Source organism: Puntigrus tetrazona, chromosome 1, assembly GCF_018831695.1.
Source record: "Puntigrus tetrazona isolate hp1 chromosome 1, ASM1883169v1, whole genome shotgun sequence".
Classification (NCBI taxonomy): Eukaryota; Metazoa; Chordata; class Actinopteri; order Cypriniformes; family Cyprinidae; genus Puntigrus; species Puntigrus tetrazona.
Window position 1 is genome coordinate 2,725,732 of NC_056699.1, and position 18,008 is coordinate 2,743,739.

An 18,008-nucleotide genomic window follows, 5' to 3' on the forward strand; every position below is an offset into this window, starting at 1 on the left:
CTGAATGAGAATCAGGGGATTTCTGGCTCAAGTTAATGAAACTCAACCTTTGCTGAACTGTAAAAATATCGTGGTTTCACGCTTTTATTTAGATTATTTTTGTAGACCGGAAAAACAAGAATTGCGCTGGAATGTGACGTGAAAGAACAGAAGCAGGAGAAATGCAGAAGTCGAGGTTATCGCTGGTGATTTAAAGGCTTTTTCTGTTTCTCAAAAGTCCTCTAGAGTTTCTCCACTCTCCAGAAGCTCAGAAAATCTCCCGTCTGTTATACGACATTGTAATCGTGATTTCCTCTTATAAAACTGAAAGGTCAGCTTACATGAGTGAGGGAACCTGCTGGGATATATTTTTCACATCTATTCTGAGTGACTTCTGTGGTTCTACTGTATAATGAGGCCATGACAAACACTATGAAAACACTGTACTCCTGTTACTGTCATCTTTACATGAATTCCCGTAAGGTGTGTGCGATGTTCGCTTGTGTTTCAGGTGAATTATTTCCTGGTCTGAACCAGTTTTCTGCTCTTTTGTTTTGACACTCTTCTGAAATATGACTCTCACAAGAACAGAACAAGGAATTTTTATTTAAAACTGAATTACAGCTAAACTCACAGAATATCATGTGACCTGTAAAAAATCCAAACAATGACCCACTCCCTATGTATAATAAAAAATAATGCTGAATAAAAAGAGAAAGAATAACAATATACACGAATCCCACCACCACAAAACATCAGCAATATCATGTAATATGAGCTTTATAATGTACATCTTTTTCTGAAAGCAGCAGTTACAACAAACAGAGTAATCAGTTATCCAGAATAATAGAGGACTTCTTGGGAATGGCATGGCCTCATAAAAAGTTAATTATCAATGGAAGAAAGTCCCAAAATAACACACTGAAACACACCTGAAGTCAACAATCAGGGCGTTCTGGTTCAACAGGCTTGAAGTTACTGATCATCATCTCATGTTTAACCTTCTGACAAAACACACATCAGAGTAATAATAATAATAATAATAATAATAATAATAACAAAGGTATACAGATATAGTTACATTGAGATTATAGTTTACAACCCTTTACACACCATAGCCAAATGCAATGCTTCAGATCTGCCTATGAACAAGAGAAGAACATTCACTTTCTTCCTCTTTAACGAAGTGTCCACATTTATTATGACTTTCTGAATAATCCTTCCTATCTTCCTCATATCACTGGATTATTCCTCTTCTGACGTCCAGAAGTTTCTCTGAAGTGTTGCTCTCACTTTCCCTTGCCGTCTACTACTCAGTAGTGAACAATGATAAGACTGTTTCATGGAAACAACCGACATCTGCCTGTGAGAGCAAATGAATCTGTACAGACCGGCTGCCTGACTGACAGCGATTCTGGAGAAGAGCTCGCTCACGAGCGGCTCTGAGCTCCTTTACCTTTCAGGATACGACGCACCTGTGAAGAGCAGAGAAAAAAAAAAGAGATTCGGTCTGAGCTTTTAATTGGATTGTAAGGGAATCTGAACTGTGCTGGTCGTCACCTAATCAGTTCCTGAAGTAGAAGAATATTACGTGTACTTTTCAAAACAGCGGGGAAAGTCTATATTCACTTAGCGTGCTTATTTATCGTTCTCTGACCTGGTCCCCCAGGGGCCCGTCGGGCACCAGCTGGGCTGGCTGCTCGTTCTCCAGGTTCTTGGCTCCGGGGTCAGCTCCTCGTCTCAGCAGCAGTCTGACTGCATCCATCTGAGCCGGACGACCCTGTAGAGCACTGGCCATGTGCAGCGCCGTGTTCCCGCTGAACGCCTGGGGCACAGAGCAGAGGTCAGGGGTCAGGGGTCAGAGCAGCGCTGACCGGCGCAGCAGAGCACTGCACACTCACCTTGACGTTTATGACCGAGAAGTAGTTGGACTGGTCCAGAAAGAGGCGCAGCAGCTCGACATTAGCCTCTTCAGCAGCCATATGCAGAGCGGTGCGTCCACTTTTACAGTCCTGTCAGAAACACGAGTCACAACAGCACCAGCAGCGTTTTGCTGATTTTCACTGAAATTTTATGGCCACACAATATTTCACTGTATAAATATCTGAACATGCAATACATAAAAATAAAGATCAGAGCCTCTACTTTCAAACAAAAACTATTTATTCCAGCTTCAAGCATTGTTTTATTATCAACACCTTAATGTGGTTAGGTTTCATAAAGAACATGAAAACATTAAAATGAATGGGTGTGTCAATCAAAAATTTCACAAAGCATAGTGTTAAAGGGAACCCTGGATATTAAGACCTGTATGGCTTAATATAATGTAATTGATGTCCTTTAGTGAAATATGTAGAAGAAAACCCATACATATTTTGGACTGTGTGGGTAAAATGGTGATCTAGACAACTCAAAAAACACAACAAGAAATACTGATTTGATGACCACAGCTAATGAACGAGCTTACAGGAGGCGATGGATATAAGCATAACCTTAAACTATTCACTTTATTTTAAGCTATAAATGTCTTAACATCCAGGGATCCCCTGAAATGCCAAAACTTTTTTAAATCTGTGAGACTTTAGGAGCAGTGAAGAAGACTCTTCTATTCTACAAATACCATTAAAACCATTATTTGGGACATGTTCCATTAAGATTTAGTGTTTTTAACAAGCCACCAGGGTCCATTAAAGTTTACATTAAATCCAACACAAGTCCCATTATAACCAGAAAAGCACCACTAACCTTGGCTTCCATCGAGGCTCCCATCAGCAGAAGAGTGCTCACACATTCAGCGAGCATCTTTCTCTTCTGTAGCAGAGCTGGACTGTGAGTGGATGGAGGGCCGAGGCTCAGCTCCTGCAGCACGGCATTGTGGGATAACACGGCCACGTGAAGAGGCGTAAGTCCTGCCAACACAAAACACTCTGCATCCTTTACGGCCCTCCAGCATCAGCTATGTAGCAGTTCATCACATCTAATAACCAGTAGGGCTGTCCAGTAAACATATGAATTTAGAATATTTGTCCAATTTATAATAAAAATACACATTAAAGTGCAAAAACGTTGCATCAGAATTTTAGGTGTGCATCAGGTGGCCTTATCAGACGTCTACAATTTTATGATGATAGTGATTTTTTGATTTAGTGCATTTTAATGCTTTTGATACAGCGCGGAGAAGATTTTATGGCAAACAGAAGCTGTTCTCACGTAACGCTTATTTATCTATCACCGTTACACTCACGCCTCACACAAGAGATCCACATATTCAGAAAGCATGTAAAATTAAGTTCTTTTTACATAAAAACATACTTATTTTTAAGTGTTATTGTATTGCTTTGAGGAATTGTGTATTTATAGTCAAACCTAGACCCCAAACAGAAATTATGCTATTTAAATTTGCATATATTTAACATATTCATAACATTTAAGTAAAAAAGACACTGACCGTCGTAGTTGACCACCTCCACATTGACCGGCCGTCCGCTCGTCTGGACAGATCTCTGGATGGCCTGAGGAGAAACCGTGAGTTTGCTATTTACACAATTCCCAAAAAGTGAAAACAGATCTCAACATGCACTGCCCTAATGGCATTCTGGGAGAAGCCGATGATTGCGTGCCACGACCTGTCGGTCGTTAATGCCTGAGAGAAACACAGGTATGTTGTTTTGCAGTCTTATCAATAGAGCTGTGTAGTGAGGCCAGGCCAGGGAATTTTCTCTCTGTGTTGCGTGCCTCTATTTTGAGGAAATGCATATTAGTTAGGCATGTTATGAGGAAGTCAGTTAGAGTCTGGTTAAATAAACACCGATGAGGACTGTTGATAGAATATGAGTAAATAATAAGAGGAAAAACAGCGGCTAACAGATGGCGACACAGGTTAATATGGAAATACTGCATTGTTGATGACTGTAGGGACAGGTCAGGCTGGTCAACTAGTCACTCAGCAACTGGTCAGGTACTGGTTGTGTACTTAAATTAAAGTGCAATTATCAATTAAAATGTTTGTGAGCTTAATGTGTGCGCTTTGTACCGGTTATCATATTGAACAGAGGTTTATTCTTTTATTTGTATTAGCTGAGATCTTATGTTCTGATTCTTTAAGGTGTTTGTCTTGACTGGACAGAAGACTGCTTAAAAATACAAAAACAAACGCATCAAGCTGTTGATTTTTATGAATGGAATATTTAGCACACACAGTATGTCTAATCAAGCTGCTGTGAACGTTTGAGGAGAGTTAAATATAATAATCTAGTGTTATGTGAAAGAGCAGAGCGGAGCTGGCCTTCAGCGTTGAGCAGATACCTGCAGCGTGGAGAAGTGGCCCTTCTCTGCGCAGATGTGGAGCGGGGCCCGGCCCCAGCAGTCCCGGGTGTTAAGCTCGGCTCCCAGCAGAAGCAGGTCTTGAGCGATCAGGTGCTGATCAGCAGCGACGCTCACCTGGAAGGCGCTCTGAAGAGAAGTATGAAATCAGAGTTAATCACAGTCAGTTGTAGGGTGTGTTCTGATCTCAGGGTGTGTTTCTGACTCTACCTGGTTGTTGTGTTCTTTCATGTCCAGCATGCCGATGGCAGACATTTTTCTGGCGAGGACATACGCCAGAGCTCTTCTGCCCTGAGCCACAGCAATGTGCAAGAACCTGTAATCAGTCGGCAATCAGCTAACGACTCGAGCCCAGGTTCCTTTGAAGACATGTGAACCAACAGAACAGAGGAGCACTCACGTGTCTCCGTCTCCGTCTCGAGCGGTCAGGTCCACAGGGCTCAGAGCGGACAGCTTCTCCTCCTCCTGTTGGATCTGCCACTGGAAGAAGGACACCGGAGGCGCAGCGGTCAGGCCGAGGCTGGACGAGGATGGGTATGTGTTCAGAAGGCCGCTGTGAAAGGGGCTTTGGGCATCAGCACACAGATCCTGAGGAAAGCCTCTCACCGTCACAGACTCGAAGGACAGAACGTCCCTGATGTCCTCCAGCATCTCAGCGTCACTGAACACATTCTCGCTGCACAGAGACTAGAAACACAAGCAGACGGTTTTAAACACTCTGGACATTTCAAAACCCACTTACCCTAATAATTTAGAGTCACCTGAGCTCTACTCCAGTGTTTCTTAGCTCATCTAAAAACGCTGCTGATTCTTAATAAACTGTATAACCGGTGTTTTACCTAAGGAGCCCACTGCATTTAACATTAATCTCTCATAGGCTCTTCCACTTTGGGGAAGTTTCACTCAAAAAGACCAAACTCTTCTATAAATAATCCTTATTCATCATTTTTCATTTTCAAATTTGAGAAGTTTAAAACATAATGTTCTATTTAGTACAGTTTCCACTGTAAGTAAATGAAAAAAGACAACATATCCTGTGCATTTGAGGTCTGCTTTCCCAATTCAATTTATGAGCTAAACCACAAATATTTTCCTGGAATGCGCTAAGAATCAAGAATTGTCATTTACAAGAAAAATTAAATAAATACTGACATCGAAGCTTTTCTGAAGACAGTTGGTTCTCCTAAAGATACATTCAAAGAAAAGAACCGGTGCCACGTTTTGATTTTAAAATGTGCGATTCCTTAAGACTTTGACTTAAATAAACATGAATGATCATGTCTTAAGAAAAACCTATTTGTGGCAGTCTGTGTCAGTGAATTAATCAGTGTATGGAAAACACTGGAATGAAACAGAATGCCATCATCTTTGATAGGCTTCAGAGTCTAGAGAGCAGAGGTAGAAACAGATAAAGTAAAGAAACACACCAGGCCGTCTTCATCTGAGACTCGTAGTCGTTTCTCAGGAAAGAGATGAAGATTCTCCATTTCTGTCTCAGTTCTCTGCAGCACGTGCATTATAGCTATAAACAGAAACTAAAACTATTATCCAGTAACTTTTGACAAACGACTTTCTGTTGCTAATACAAACGATAAGTGCATAACTGATGTAGTTACCTGGACATTCATTTTCAGCTTTATATTGTTGAACCTGTGAAGAAGAATATAATTAATTTGCAACAGAATAAAAAAGCAGGATTCATTGAAATCAGGGGTTTCACAAATCAGAAGGATATGATCTGTACCTGGCTGTGGTGTCTCTTCTGTAGGATCAGCTCTTTCACGGTGTTCTTCACGCGCACGCCTTGATAGCGACTTGGTTTGCGCGCGCTGAGCGCGTCCACTGCGAAAGAACGCGCTTTTAATAAGCTATTACATTATTTTTATATTTTATATTATATTGATATTATTAGACACATTGATCTGTCACCGTCATTAACTAACTGCATGCTGTATATCGTGAAAGGCGCTACACAAATAACACACTTGAACTGAATTGAACTGAACTAACTACGCAGGTTTAATTCTCCAGGTCCGTGTAAACACAGTTAATTGAATAGTGAAAGGCGCTCATAATTCTTATTTTCCCCTACCACTGCTGTTCTGAGGGCTGTCTGCGCTGCTCCAGCTCTGATCCGAGTCAGAGTTCGGAGATAGATTCGGTTCCGCAGGAGAAGAGCAACCGTAGAAGGACAGCAGGTGCACCGGACTGGTCATAACATCGCTGTCCCGGTCCAGAACACCGGAGAATCCCTCACTGACTCCGTCGATGATCATCTTGTTTCTGTGACGCACACGCGAGCGAGAGTTAGGTCTGAATGACGCGACGCGGCGCTCGCAGAAAAACTTATTGGAGCGTGACGTCGTGCGTGACGTCAGAGATGAACTTCATCATTCAAAACCGTGGATTATTGAAATGTAACCAAAACGTGAGAGGTTTCTTGTTTTAGTGTAAATATGTTTCGTGATCAAATAACCATCGGAACGTTTTGGCTATTAATTGACTGATTCAATCCTGCCAGCCGTTTTATTTCAGGAATAGCAGCCAAGAGAAACTAGACAAAGTAATTATAATTACTTTATTTTATAATTAATAACAAAAACGAATGGATGTGTGAATATCGGTAGACTATATGATTTTGAACACAAAGAAAACAAACGAAAGCTCGGTTATAATCCCTTGAGGTCTCAGAGAACGAGCTCCATCTAGTGTTCAGAGATCCTGCTGAAAGACCTGACTGTATAAATGTTGTTGTAGTCCACAGTAATCCAATGCATTTCACACATTTTACTAATGCAAAATACCACAATGGTGAAAGAAAGTAAAAGTTTATTTACAAAAATGAACTTTATAACATAGAAGAAAAAGTCGAATACAAATTTTAAATAAACAAAGTTCCATATGCCACACTGAACACTAGTTGCAGCACATACTGTGAATATCCAGATATAGACATAGAAATATTTACAGTTCTCAGTAGATCCAGACTGCAGCAGACTATCAAATCAATTCACATTAATTTCACATACACACATGCTCTTCTATAGTTCAAGGCTACGTCTGGTTCGGTTGACCAGGCTCTATGTTCCAAATGAAATAAGTCTACTGCTAAGTGCACTGAAAGAGTTTGGCACCCAGGGCATGTAAAGATGTAAAGTACTTCAACAGAAATCTGTATGCTGATACGCAGCAGTGAACAAGAACGTACTTCACTGTTAGAAAGCCCAAAGGCAGCGTCGGTCATCGTACGTCTTAAACATGAGCTTCTTCAATCTGTGTATGTAACATGGGAAGAAAAGGCTACGAGTCTAAAGGGTTACCAAAGGCCAGTGATTAAAACAGGCTAGTGTCTGATCTTCAAAGAGGGCACACAAGAGTCCAGTGTTTCTTCTGCTTTTGCTGCGGTCAGGACAAGCGCTCTTCTTTCCTGAGGGGAGAGAGATTGGATGGATCTGCAGGTGTTCCCGATCTATCTCCCGCTCCTTTATCCTCATCCTCCTCATCTTGTCTCTGCACTGAGCACAGATACTGCTCCAGCAGACTGTCCCCCGCCGCTCGCTCTCCCGGGGAATGGAAGCCAGACTCTGGGATGGAGATCTCTGTTCGGACAGGAGTCACGGAGGGAATGCTGGGATCTGACACTGAGGTCTGAGCTACACGGAGCCGCTCGTTCACAGACGACTGCCACTCCAGCACCACCTGAAGCTGCTCCACACACACACACACACACACACACACACACACACACACACACACACACACACACAGTTTGTATTCAGAGCAGTAAACATCAGTATTCATCATTCATCATTTTCACAGACCTGCTTCCACAGGAACTTCACAGCTTCTTCCTGAACACGTCTCTGCAGTCGTTCTTCTTCTTGCTGCTTGCGCACCCTGTATACACACACACACACACACACACAGAGTGAAAAGTGATGAGGAGAAAGACAACAGAACATAACCTCGATCAAAACGATCATGACAGAAGCATTTAATGGGTTAGCTGTTTTTTCACTACAAGTACTGTCAGGTATGATTCTAGTGGTGTTTCCATGTGAGCTGGGTATGGTGTGACACGATAACAAACCGTTCTCTGCCCAGAACTCTCGGCACATTTAGACAACTCATAGCCATTTAGAAACAGAGTTGCGAAACCCTCATAGGAACTGAGGAATATGAAAGTAAAGCGTGTCAATAGTTCCAAACAACCAATAGTTCCAGTATTAAAGCCCATTTATTTCAGTGCTTCTCACTACACTTTGAGTTAAATAGAATGAGAAACACCTCAATAGCAGTCATAACCAGATGCAAGTTATCATATTTTGAGGTTTTTAGTCTTTCTGCAATCTTTCTCTCCTTGTTGGAAGTGGAATGAGTTTCAGTGAAGACTGCCCATTAAAAGTTAGTTCAGAATGCGGCTGCTAGACTGCTTGAAGGGAAGCAAAATATGAGCACATCTATTTCAATGTCCTGTGTAGTATAGGATTGATTTAAAAATGTAATTATTTGTTTATAAAGCCTTCATTAACCAGGCTTCAGCTTACCTAACTAATTTGCTGCATAATTACACCCTGTCTAGATGCCCGAGATCTTGTGACCTAGTCGAGATCTTTCTCATAGTCCCCAGAGTCGAATTAAAAATCATGGCATACGTGCCTTAGATATTGCGGGGCCGAAGCTTTAGAATAGTCTTCCTCACTTCATCAGATGTGCCTCATTTATTAGCATTTTTAAAACTCCTTCTTACTCATACCTCTTTACCCTGGCCTATAATACTCTTTAGTATGTTTAGAATTCAGTAGAATGCAGTGGTTGTTAATGTAGACATCCGTGTAACCACGGCAACGACTGACACATTTGAATTGCATTCCAAAGAGATCTGTTAACAGCTCCAAAGTGTCAGGCATCATAAAACATATTTCTCTTAACACACTGTGAGATATTACCAATGATTTAGCTTAAGACAAATGGCAAATACCGTTAACACTGAGAGCTTGGTGAGGTCCCCATGTGACAAATATTGTTGCTGAAGGGTATATATGTATACACATATAAATGTGTGTTTGTGTGTGTGTGTATGTATGAGTGAGAAAAAAAAAAAGGACGTGAAAAACGGAGTCAGCACGGCCTTGTAAGATAAAAGTTTTTGTCTTTTCCTCTTTCAGAGTTGCTCTCGGATTGGTCCTGAAGACTCCAAGCTAGAAAATTTTGAGCTAAAATAGGAGCTCTCTGAGAGGATTCTTAGAATCTTCAAGAATACAGGCCCTGATGCACAAACACGTAAAGAGTGAAGAGTCTGACCTGTCCAGCTCTGCTGTCAGGTGGACGATGTGATCCTGCATCCTTCTCAAGCGGATCTCGGCACGCACTTCTTTGGCTTGTGGGTGGCAGAGCCGTGTCCAGTGACCCCTCCACCACGACTGGATCCTGACCGCTGCGTCCCGCGGTTCACACTGCTTTAGTTCACACTTCTGTGTCCCGGTCTGATCAGAAGCGCTGCGTAGCACACAATCTCCGTTTACCACGCCAGGTCTGTCTGTCTGCGCCACATGATCCGATCCGTGCATCAGAGAGATAAGGCCTGCTCCTGACTCCTCCAGTGGGCGGGGCTGTGTGGATGTGGGAGGGGCCAGAGAATCATCAAACTCCTCCTCCCCACTGTCAGGAGCTGAAGCTGGATGAACAGCAGGGTCAAAGGGCAGGAAAGCAGACTCTGAGGACAGCAGACTGCAGTGAAGCTTCTCCTCATCAGTCTGTACGTCCTCCAGAATCATCCAGTCTTCAGGGGCGGGTGGCAGACGAACTGCAGCGATCACCTCTGAAGACGCTGAGCCCATCCACGCGTTCACCTGAACTCCTGGATCCACATCTACAATCATGAAGAGAGAGTGAATCACTACAGAAGACAACACACAAAAACACTGCAGGGGACACCCCATAAAGAGCATGTGTAAAGAGTGCTATAGAGAGGAACATCAATGACTTCATTCAGTTATTGGAGATGTGGTGCCATGTCAGCACTGAGCCCATTTAACTGGATTGCAAGTTATTGGTAAAATAAAAAAAGTGCAGACATTTGTGCTGTAAACCACACAGAACAGTGAATCAGTGATTTCACTGACGTGACCTGTCTGAGCGATGACTTCTGCCTCTGTGTTCTTGTAAACGTTGAGATGCTTGGGACGAGGTGGACTCGAGCAGCTGGGTGTTTGCTGCAGCTGTTTCTGATGCTGTCTGTGTGAGCACACACACACACGCACACACACACACACACACGCACACACACACACACGCACACACACACACACGCACGCACACACACACGCACGCACACACACACGCACGCACGCACACACACACGCACGCACACACACACGCACGCACACACACACGCACGCACGCACACACGCACACACGCACGCACGCACACACGCACGCACACACACACACACACACGCACGCACACACACGCACGCACACACACGCACGCACACACACGCACGCACACGCACACGCACACACACACGCGCACACACACACACAAAAAATCTGTGAAGCTCCACCAATCAGGTTTAGCTGTGGATTAATCTATTTGATTTGGACACTACCTCTGTTTGTTGAGGATTCTCTCAAGTTTAGCATCTTCTGCTGACTGTAAGGTATTTGTGGCGGTCAGCGGACACGTGGATGCCAGATACTGAACCAGCTCTGAGTGCTGCCCCGGCCGAAATGTTCGCCCTTTACCTTGACTGTAGAGCCATTCTGCCTTCAGTCTACAGAAACAGAGTGCTGTCAGCAGCTTTCTCAAGGCCACGTCTACCATCAATCAGTGGATCTCAAGTTAAAGTCTTTTCACTGTCTTTAATGACTGTAATCACTGTATGCATTTGTTTTGTCCAACACTCTCTCATTTACTTTAAATAATTAAAATGATTGTGAAAGGGGCTTAACAATGTACAATTAAAAGAGCGCCTTTCCTAAAGGACTGTTACAAAAAGATTTGTCGTACAATGTTAAAATGCTCATTCAAACAGACTGCAAGTCTTGTACCGAAAAAGGCATCCAACTCACCCCTCTTTTTGTGAAACCACAGATCCATCCAGCAGATTCAGATTGAGACACCAGCTAATGACATACGGCCGATAATCAAAGCCGGGCACAGCCGGAGTGGCCAGAACACACGGGTTATTTGTGATGGACAGCTGCTGCAGGCAGTATAACGGAGCTAAAAATGACACCTGAAAGAATTAAACACCATCAACATGATTAACAATAAAGACTGCTGAATTAAACTTTTCATTGAAATATTTATAACCAAGTAATGGCCTACATTTAATGTATAGTATAATACATTTGACAAGAAATTTAAATAATTCAATCATATTGTCTCTTATGAGAGTTATTGTCTCGTGATACTAGGGGATCCTGTTTACTCGTTCCAATCCGCTGTACATGAGTTTAAAGGCTTATTTACATCAGAGTGCATAAACACAAAAAAAATAACAGTTATATTTTAGAAAAGTATTATTTTATTTTATTTTTTTACACAAAAATAGAAATTTTCTGGATTGTTTCTCAATGTGTTCTTATCTGTTCTTGTGGATTGTTGAAACGCTGTTGCCAAAAATTCAAAAGGTAGCGTCTATCTGACATGCTGATTGCCGGGCACTCAGTGATTATGTATCCACTGAGAGCGCTCTCGAGCTCGTAGTCATTAAACATGCATCTATTATTTGTTATGTTTAACTTTGTATATTTATTTTCAACTTTGCCATAGTACAGCATGTTCTCTTTTGTCTTTAAGTCCTCTTAAGCTTCTTATATATTCATAATGGCTATTATTGTTAATAAAAAGATGCAGAGTTGTGCTTATTATCACACTTTATTGTTGATCGCTTATGCCTATTAAGTAAGGCCACTGATGGCAGTGATAATGCGAGCAGGAAAAGGGTATTCCGTACTGAACTGTACCAAACTGACCCATGCTGCTTAGTGAAAATGACCCATCTGAGGAAGGCCAGTCAACATAAGTGTCACTGAACCTTACATTTCTGTCAAATTTAGATTTTATGGTCAATTTAATTTGTCAAACTGATGGAAAAGCTGATGCTAAATGCATTGTACAAATGAAGCGAAACAGTAAATTAATAAAAACAAGTTTGCAGAGGTTTATTCTGCTAGTCCAGAAGCTGAAATGTTATGGTGCCGTTTCACGTGTCTGTCTGTTGCACTTTACCTCAGTCAGGTCTCTGATCTCGTTTTCTGCGAGCGATAGTTTAGTGAGGTTCGGGGGCAGATGAGCAGGAACGGTGCGCAGACTTGTGATGATGTTTCCATGCAGAAGAAGAGTCTGAAAATTGTTAGACAGGCCTTAAATACGGTTTATACAATCACCATTTTATCTGTATTTTTGAGTTAGGCTTCATAAAACATATTTCTCTTAACACACTGAGATATTACCAATGATTTATCTCTCAAGACAAATGGCAAATACCGTTAACACTGAGAGCTTGGTGAGGTCCCCTATGTGAGAGATATTGTTGTCTGACAGATCAAGATGCCCGAGGGAAACACAGGTGCTGAGCTGCTCGATGACCTGCACAAACACACACTGATGCCACTGTGCCACTTCAGGAAAAATCAGCATCATATTCAATGAAATGTATAGTAAATGCATGCTCTGTGAAAAACACCTTGATGTTGTTTCCAGCTAGATCGAGCCACTCCAGATGAACCAGGTCCTTCAGCCCCTCAATATAACCAATGCTATTGTTTGAGAGGTTCAGAAATCTTAAGTAAGTCAGCTGTGAGACGCCCATCATGCGCACCAGACGATTACAGGCCGCAGACAGCTGTGAAAAGAGAGCAGGTCACACACATCTGGACTGACCACAGCTGTATGTTTACTGTGAATCAGACTGACCTGCAGAAGAGCTTTGTTATGCTCGAGATGCTCAAGCTTAATGATGTGGTTCTGGTCCAAATGAAGAGTGTGTAACTGCCCATTACTGAAAAACGCCGGATCCAGTTTATGAAGACCCTGATTTGAAAGGTCCAACAAACCTGGACCTGAATAATAGGAGCACAGGACAACACTGAAGACCTGGAGAAACCTGCACTTACTACACACTTAAGAAGGCAAATAACAAAAAACAAAAAGCGGACAGATGTTTGTTCATATCAATTGACGTTATATTCATTAAAGCTTTCGGTATGAATAAGCCTCATCTGAACAGATCAGGTCTTTTAAACAGCAGAATGTGAAAGGAATCCTGTCAGCTAATCGGTGCTATAACAACAGATTTCCGAGCTTTATGACTAAAACAGATCAGACGTCAAGTTCGTCAGGATCTTCACAGGCTGCGTAATAATGATATTAAACGCACACAAGCACAACATGTTTTCTGTCTGCAGCGGAGAAACATACCCATCTAATCAAACGAACGGAGGAATCTGTTTTATTGTGCATACCTTCATAATTGATCATCTCAAGCAGCGGATCGGTGAAGCTCGCTCCCTCCGTCGCCGCCATGCTTCCCGCTTGTGTCACCGCCAGGCAATCGATCGACTATTTGATTGGATAACACAATATGGAAATAATAATAATTTTAGACATTTTTATAATAACACGGGTTATGTTTCTACATCAATTTTAGGTTTTATTTGAAAAAATAATTTATATTTCCGAAATAAGCTCCTTTATAAACCGCATACCCACAATTCCTTTTCCTCTTCCCCTTCTGATACGCCGCCATGAAGTGAGTGTAGTCTGAGTTTATCCATAAACATCTTTAAAGTTATCCGCGAAGAACGCTTACAGAAGTATTCAGATGTTAGTAAGACGTAACATGTATCTATAATGACTTTTATTTTTGATGTGCAGGGTCGACCTGTGCAGTTTCAGCGGGTATAAAATCTATCCCGGCCATGGCCGGCGATATGCAAGGATCGATGGAAAGGTAAAAGCGCAAACTATACATGTATTTGAATTCACTGTTGTGCTTTTATCCGTGATAATAGATGAACGAATCACCGTTAGCGTGTTGGGGTGTGAATATTGACGCCTAGCAGTCTTTAGTGTGTTTATTTAGCCTAGCGCTAGCCTGTTGGCTAAGTACAGAGCTGAGCACAGTGAATGATCAGGAGCTCTGCGTGTTTAACTTTTGAGAGAAATATCATCTCTGATCTGTTGAAAGCGTTATAGTCTGATATGATCTTTGACTGTAGGAACTGAGCGAATGTGCTGTCAATCCTCTCTCTGCAGGTTTTCCAGTTCCTGAATGCTAAGTGTGAGTCTGCTTTCCTGTCCAAGAGGAACCCCAGACAGATCAACTGGACCGTTCTGTACCGCCGCAAGCACAAGAAGGGCCAGTCTGTGAGTCTGAGTAACTCTCACCTCTCAAACCCCTCAGAATAGTCACTGACAGACCCTACCTTGTGTAAATGATGCTGCCTTAAAGCATGTTAAAAATGACTAGAGAGCTGATTTTCTGCTGATGTTTCAAGTGACTGAAATGAAGCTTAAATCATGATGTATGTTTGCTGATTTAGGAAGAGGTCAGTAAGAAGCGCTCCCGTCGTGCTGTGAAGTTCCAGCGTGCCATCACCGGTGCTTCTCTGGCTGAGATCCTGGCCAAGAGGAACCAGAAGCCAGAAGTGCGTAAAGCTCAGAGAGAGCAGGCCATCAGGTGAGCGCCTCAGGTCCCTGTGCACTTATTCAGGGTGGTGAATTGTTCATCTTATTTTGAATTTTTTCTCACCCTGCAGCAGTTTTAGCTCAGACTGATCTGCCTGTAATATTCTAGTAACTCTGAAGATCTTGATTGGGATTAGAGCTGAACTGAGTACAAAAATATTTTTCTAGTAGTTAAATGAATTTAAACAAATTAAAAGGATTAAAGTTTCAGACATCAGTGTGAGGTTGTGTATAAATACTTGTTCTTTGGCTCTCTCTGTGTGTGTGTGTGTGTGTAATACACTACTTTTTAGAAATAGTTCTTTATCTTAAGTTGGCTTTGTGTCTCAGGACTATGACAATTGTTGGGAAAAAATCTTCGTTGTTTCCCTCCCAGGTTCAGGTCTGTCAATGATGAGACTTACTCTTAAATTTAAAATCTTAAGTTTAATAAAGTCAGAATAATTGAGACTGAGCTCAGGATACAGAACAACAGCATCAAGGCATGCAGGGCAGTCCTGTATGCTCACACTACATTTCACACAATATTTATATTCTTGTGCTTGGGTCTTCCTCCCATTCAGGGTGTCCTTCACAGAACCAGGTGCAGTTGTTTCTTCTCGACCAGTAGATGAGCTCAGTAGTCTCCATATCTTGTTTCTGTAGATAAGACATTTTGTACAGCACATACACACATAATATCGAAATGGAAAAACATGGAGCCTTTATGAGGCCTGGGCACAGTGCTTCTATTTGGGTAAAACCTGTAAAACATAAATCCTTTAAAACATAAATCCCACACTGTTAACACATTGAGACTGGTATAAATGAAACTAAACATTTTCCTTTTGTGTTTTTGATCTGATGTGTCAGGGCTGCTAAGGAGGCCAAGAAAGCAAAGCAGGCAACTAAGAAACAACCTGTTCAGAGCACCAAGGTAAGAGATGGTTTAAAAGGGATTGTTCACCCAAAAATAAAAATTGTCCCATGATTCCACTCCTTAAGCCATCTTAGGTTTGTATAACTCATTTATTTTTTTACGTTTTTAAGTGTCCTAACTCTTCCAACTCCTCCATCTCCCGGAGATCTCCCCTCACTCTGATACAAGAGTTAACTAGAGGTTAGGATTTATATAAATTTTAAATGTGCAAGTTTTTCTTGCATAAAGGAAGGCATCAGTTCATTCACACAGCCTTTATTCATCCCGAATGTAAACATTCACTTCCATTTATAAAGCTTGGAAGAACTAGGACACTTTTATGGTGATTTGTCTGAAAGGAGAGAAGACTAGAGGTTGGGTGAATCATGGGTGATTTTTTATTTAGAACTCCTCTGTTCATCCTTTTTGTTTTTTGGTTTTTTTCACCCTTGCCCCTTGAAGGCGTTGCAGTGTGACTGATTCTGTCATTTCTGTGTCATAAGGTGGCACAGAGTAGAAGGACTGTGTCTACACCTAGTACCCTTAACAATGGATGCTCAGTGTCATTTACAGCCCTACAGATTATTGCAAAGCAAATGTAAATTGTTTAATTTTGTAAATTGTATATTGAGTAACGTGTTTTATTGTTTTTAGGCCCCTGTCAAAGCCGCAGCCAAACAGAAAATCGCCAAGCCCATGAAGGTCAGCGCTCCTCGTGTTGGTGGCAAGCGCTAAGTTCATGTTTTGGCATTTTGTGTATTAATAAAGGTTTCACTATCAACCTTGATGTGTTCTTGAAGTATTGATTTCCTTAATGCTCCTTGATTTAAAGATTAATGCTGTTAAAGGTTTTCATGTGGTATCACACTCTCATAGGAACACCCTCAGTGGAAATAAGGCTCCATTTGATTTTAATATTCTGAGTTGCAACATTAAATGGCCCACACAAACCTGTGTTTCTTTGTGAAGAGGAAAGATTGACCGTGTTCAAGAATTCAATTCAATATAAACCGGTGTAATATTAAGTATCTTACTCCTCTTTAGTAATATTTAAAGTTCTCCTTACCAATACTAACACACTTGGTTTTATTATCCATTTTAAAGGTGATGCAGACTGTAGAATAACATACAGGTGCTGGTCATATAATTAGAATATCAAAAAGTTCATTGATTTCACTAATTCCATTAAAAAACCAAAAGTGAAACTTGTGTATCGTATTCATTCATTACACACAGACATATATTCCAGGTTTTTGATTTCCAGATCGACCCTGTATATCAAAAATAAGTCATTATAGATACATGTTATATCTTACATCTGAATACTTCTGTAAGCACTTTTTTGAATAACTTTAAAGCTAGTTCAAGACGCTGCAGCCAGAGTCCTTACTAGAACTAGATCGGTGTGATCATAGCCTGGTTTTGTAAACACTTCACTGGCTCCCTATCAAACATCGGATAGATTTTAAAGTCTTATTAATTACTTATAAAGCCCTGAATGGTTTAGCGCAGTGGTTCCCAACCTTTTCTTGTTTGAGGCACCCTTGGAAAGCCTTTCAAAAGTTCCCGGCACCCTTATAAGGAAATAGATATTTAAAATCTCTGTAGCTTTTTTATTATTTGTTTCATTTCGAGAGTTTGCATGCAACAACACCTTATACCTAGTCCTAGATGATATGAGAATACTGTTTACACTGATTCTGCCTTAATAAAAAAATTTTGTCGAAATTTTGGCGGCACCCTCAAAAGATCTCACGGCACCCCTTAGTGCCGCGGTACACCGGTTGGGAACCACTGGTTTAGCGCCTCAATACTTGAACAAGCGTTTATCACAGTATAGTCCTGCACGCCCGTTGCGTGCTCAACTCTAGGCATTTGATAATACCTAGAATATCAAAATCAACTGCGGGCTGCAGACTCTTTTCCTAACTAGCACCTAAACTCTGGAACAATCTCAAACTCTGATCGGGAGGCAGACACACTCTGTCAGTTTAAATCTAGATTAAAGACAAATCTTTTTAACCTAGCCTACATAAAATTAAAATTAAATTAAATTAAAATTAAAATTAAATTAAATTAAAATTAAAATTAGAATTAAAATTAATTAAA

At 41.3% G+C, this 18,008-nt stretch overlaps 3 protein-coding genes and 1 non-coding gene across 4 annotated transcripts; 2 read left to right on the top strand and 2 right to left on the bottom strand.

Moving 5' to 3' along the window:
• Window positions 1-565: 565 nt before the first annotated feature.
• Window positions 566-6,627, bottom strand: nfkbiz (nuclear factor of kappa light polypeptide gene enhancer in B-cells inhibitor, zeta). The gene is made up of 12 exons (XM_043235150.1): window positions 6,395-6,627; window positions 6,047-6,144; window positions 5,919-5,952; window positions 5,730-5,824; window positions 4,703-4,989; window positions 4,513-4,618; window positions 4,285-4,431; window positions 3,428-3,491; window positions 2,725-2,888; window positions 1,881-1,991; window positions 1,637-1,804; window positions 566-1,454 (listed from the first exon to the last, which is right to left on the bottom strand). The coding sequence occupies exons 1-12, from the start codon at window positions 6,576-6,578 to the stop codon at window positions 1,410-1,412; spliced, it is 1,503 nt and encodes a 500-aa protein (XP_043091085.1). The 5' UTR covers window positions 6,579-6,627; the 3' UTR covers window positions 566-1,409.
• Window positions 6,628-7,114: 487 nt separating this feature from the next.
• Window positions 7,115-13,858, bottom strand: cep97 (centrosomal protein 97). The gene is made up of 11 exons (XM_043235137.1): window positions 13,777-13,858; window positions 13,229-13,374; window positions 12,999-13,157; window positions 12,800-12,901; window positions 12,542-12,655; window positions 11,377-11,543; window positions 10,914-11,078; window positions 10,433-10,539; window positions 9,607-10,174; window positions 8,124-8,199; window positions 7,115-8,007 (listed from the first exon to the last, which is right to left on the bottom strand). Exons 1-11 carry the CDS (start codon window positions 13,835-13,837, stop codon window positions 7,708-7,710), a joined length of 1,965 nt encoding a protein of 654 aa, XP_043091072.1. The 5' UTR covers window positions 13,838-13,858; the 3' UTR covers window positions 7,115-7,707.
• An 87-nt stretch (window positions 13,859-13,945) lies between these two features.
• rpl24 (ribosomal protein L24) lies at window positions 13,946-16,680 on the top strand. Its single transcript, XM_043235163.1, has 6 exons — window positions 13,946-14,063; window positions 14,189-14,264; window positions 14,570-14,680; window positions 14,857-14,993; window positions 15,854-15,917; window positions 16,554-16,680. Exons 1-6 carry the CDS (start codon window positions 14,059-14,061, stop codon window positions 16,632-16,634), a joined length of 474 nt encoding a protein of 157 aa, XP_043091098.1. The 5' UTR covers window positions 13,946-14,058; the 3' UTR covers window positions 16,635-16,680.
• On the top strand, window positions 16,348-16,481 carry LOC122353699. Its single transcript, XR_006252051.1, has one exon. It is a non-coding gene; the product is annotated as a small nucleolar RNA SNORA17 (small nucleolar RNA).
• Window positions 16,681-18,008: the final 1,328 nt, after the last annotated feature.

Coding starts and splice junctions, on each gene's coding strand:
- nfkbiz (XM_043235150.1), bottom strand. CDS start 6,578: ATGATCATCGACGGAGTCAGTGAGGGATTCTCCGGTGTTCTGGACCGG. Junction 5,953..6,046: donor AGAAGAGACACCACAGCCAG/GTACAGATCATA, acceptor TCTTCTTCACAG/GTTCAACAATATAAAGCTGA. Junction 4,619..4,702: donor CGAGACGGAGACGGAGACAC/GTGAGTGCTCCT, acceptor GACTGATTACAG/GTTCTTGCACATTGCTGTGG.
- cep97 (XM_043235137.1), bottom strand. CDS start 13,837: ATGGCGGCGACGGAGGGAGCGAGCTTCACCGATCCGCTGCTTGAGATG. Junction 12,902..12,998: donor TAGCTGGAAACAACATCAAG/GTGTTTTTCACA, acceptor GTGTTTGTGCAG/GTCATCGAGCAGCTCAGCAC. Junction 11,079..11,376: donor GTGGTTTCACAAAAAGAGGG/GTGAGTTGGATG, acceptor CTGTTTCTGTAG/ACTGAAGGCAGAATGGCTCT.
- rpl24 (XM_043235163.1), top strand. Junction 14,681..14,856: donor AGCACAAGAAGGGCCAGTCT/GTGAGTCTGAGT, acceptor TTGCTGATTTAG/GAAGAGGTCAGTAAGAAGCG. Junction 14,994..15,853: donor CAGAGAGAGCAGGCCATCAG/GTGAGCGCCTCA, acceptor CTGATGTGTCAG/GGCTGCTAAGGAGGCCAAGA.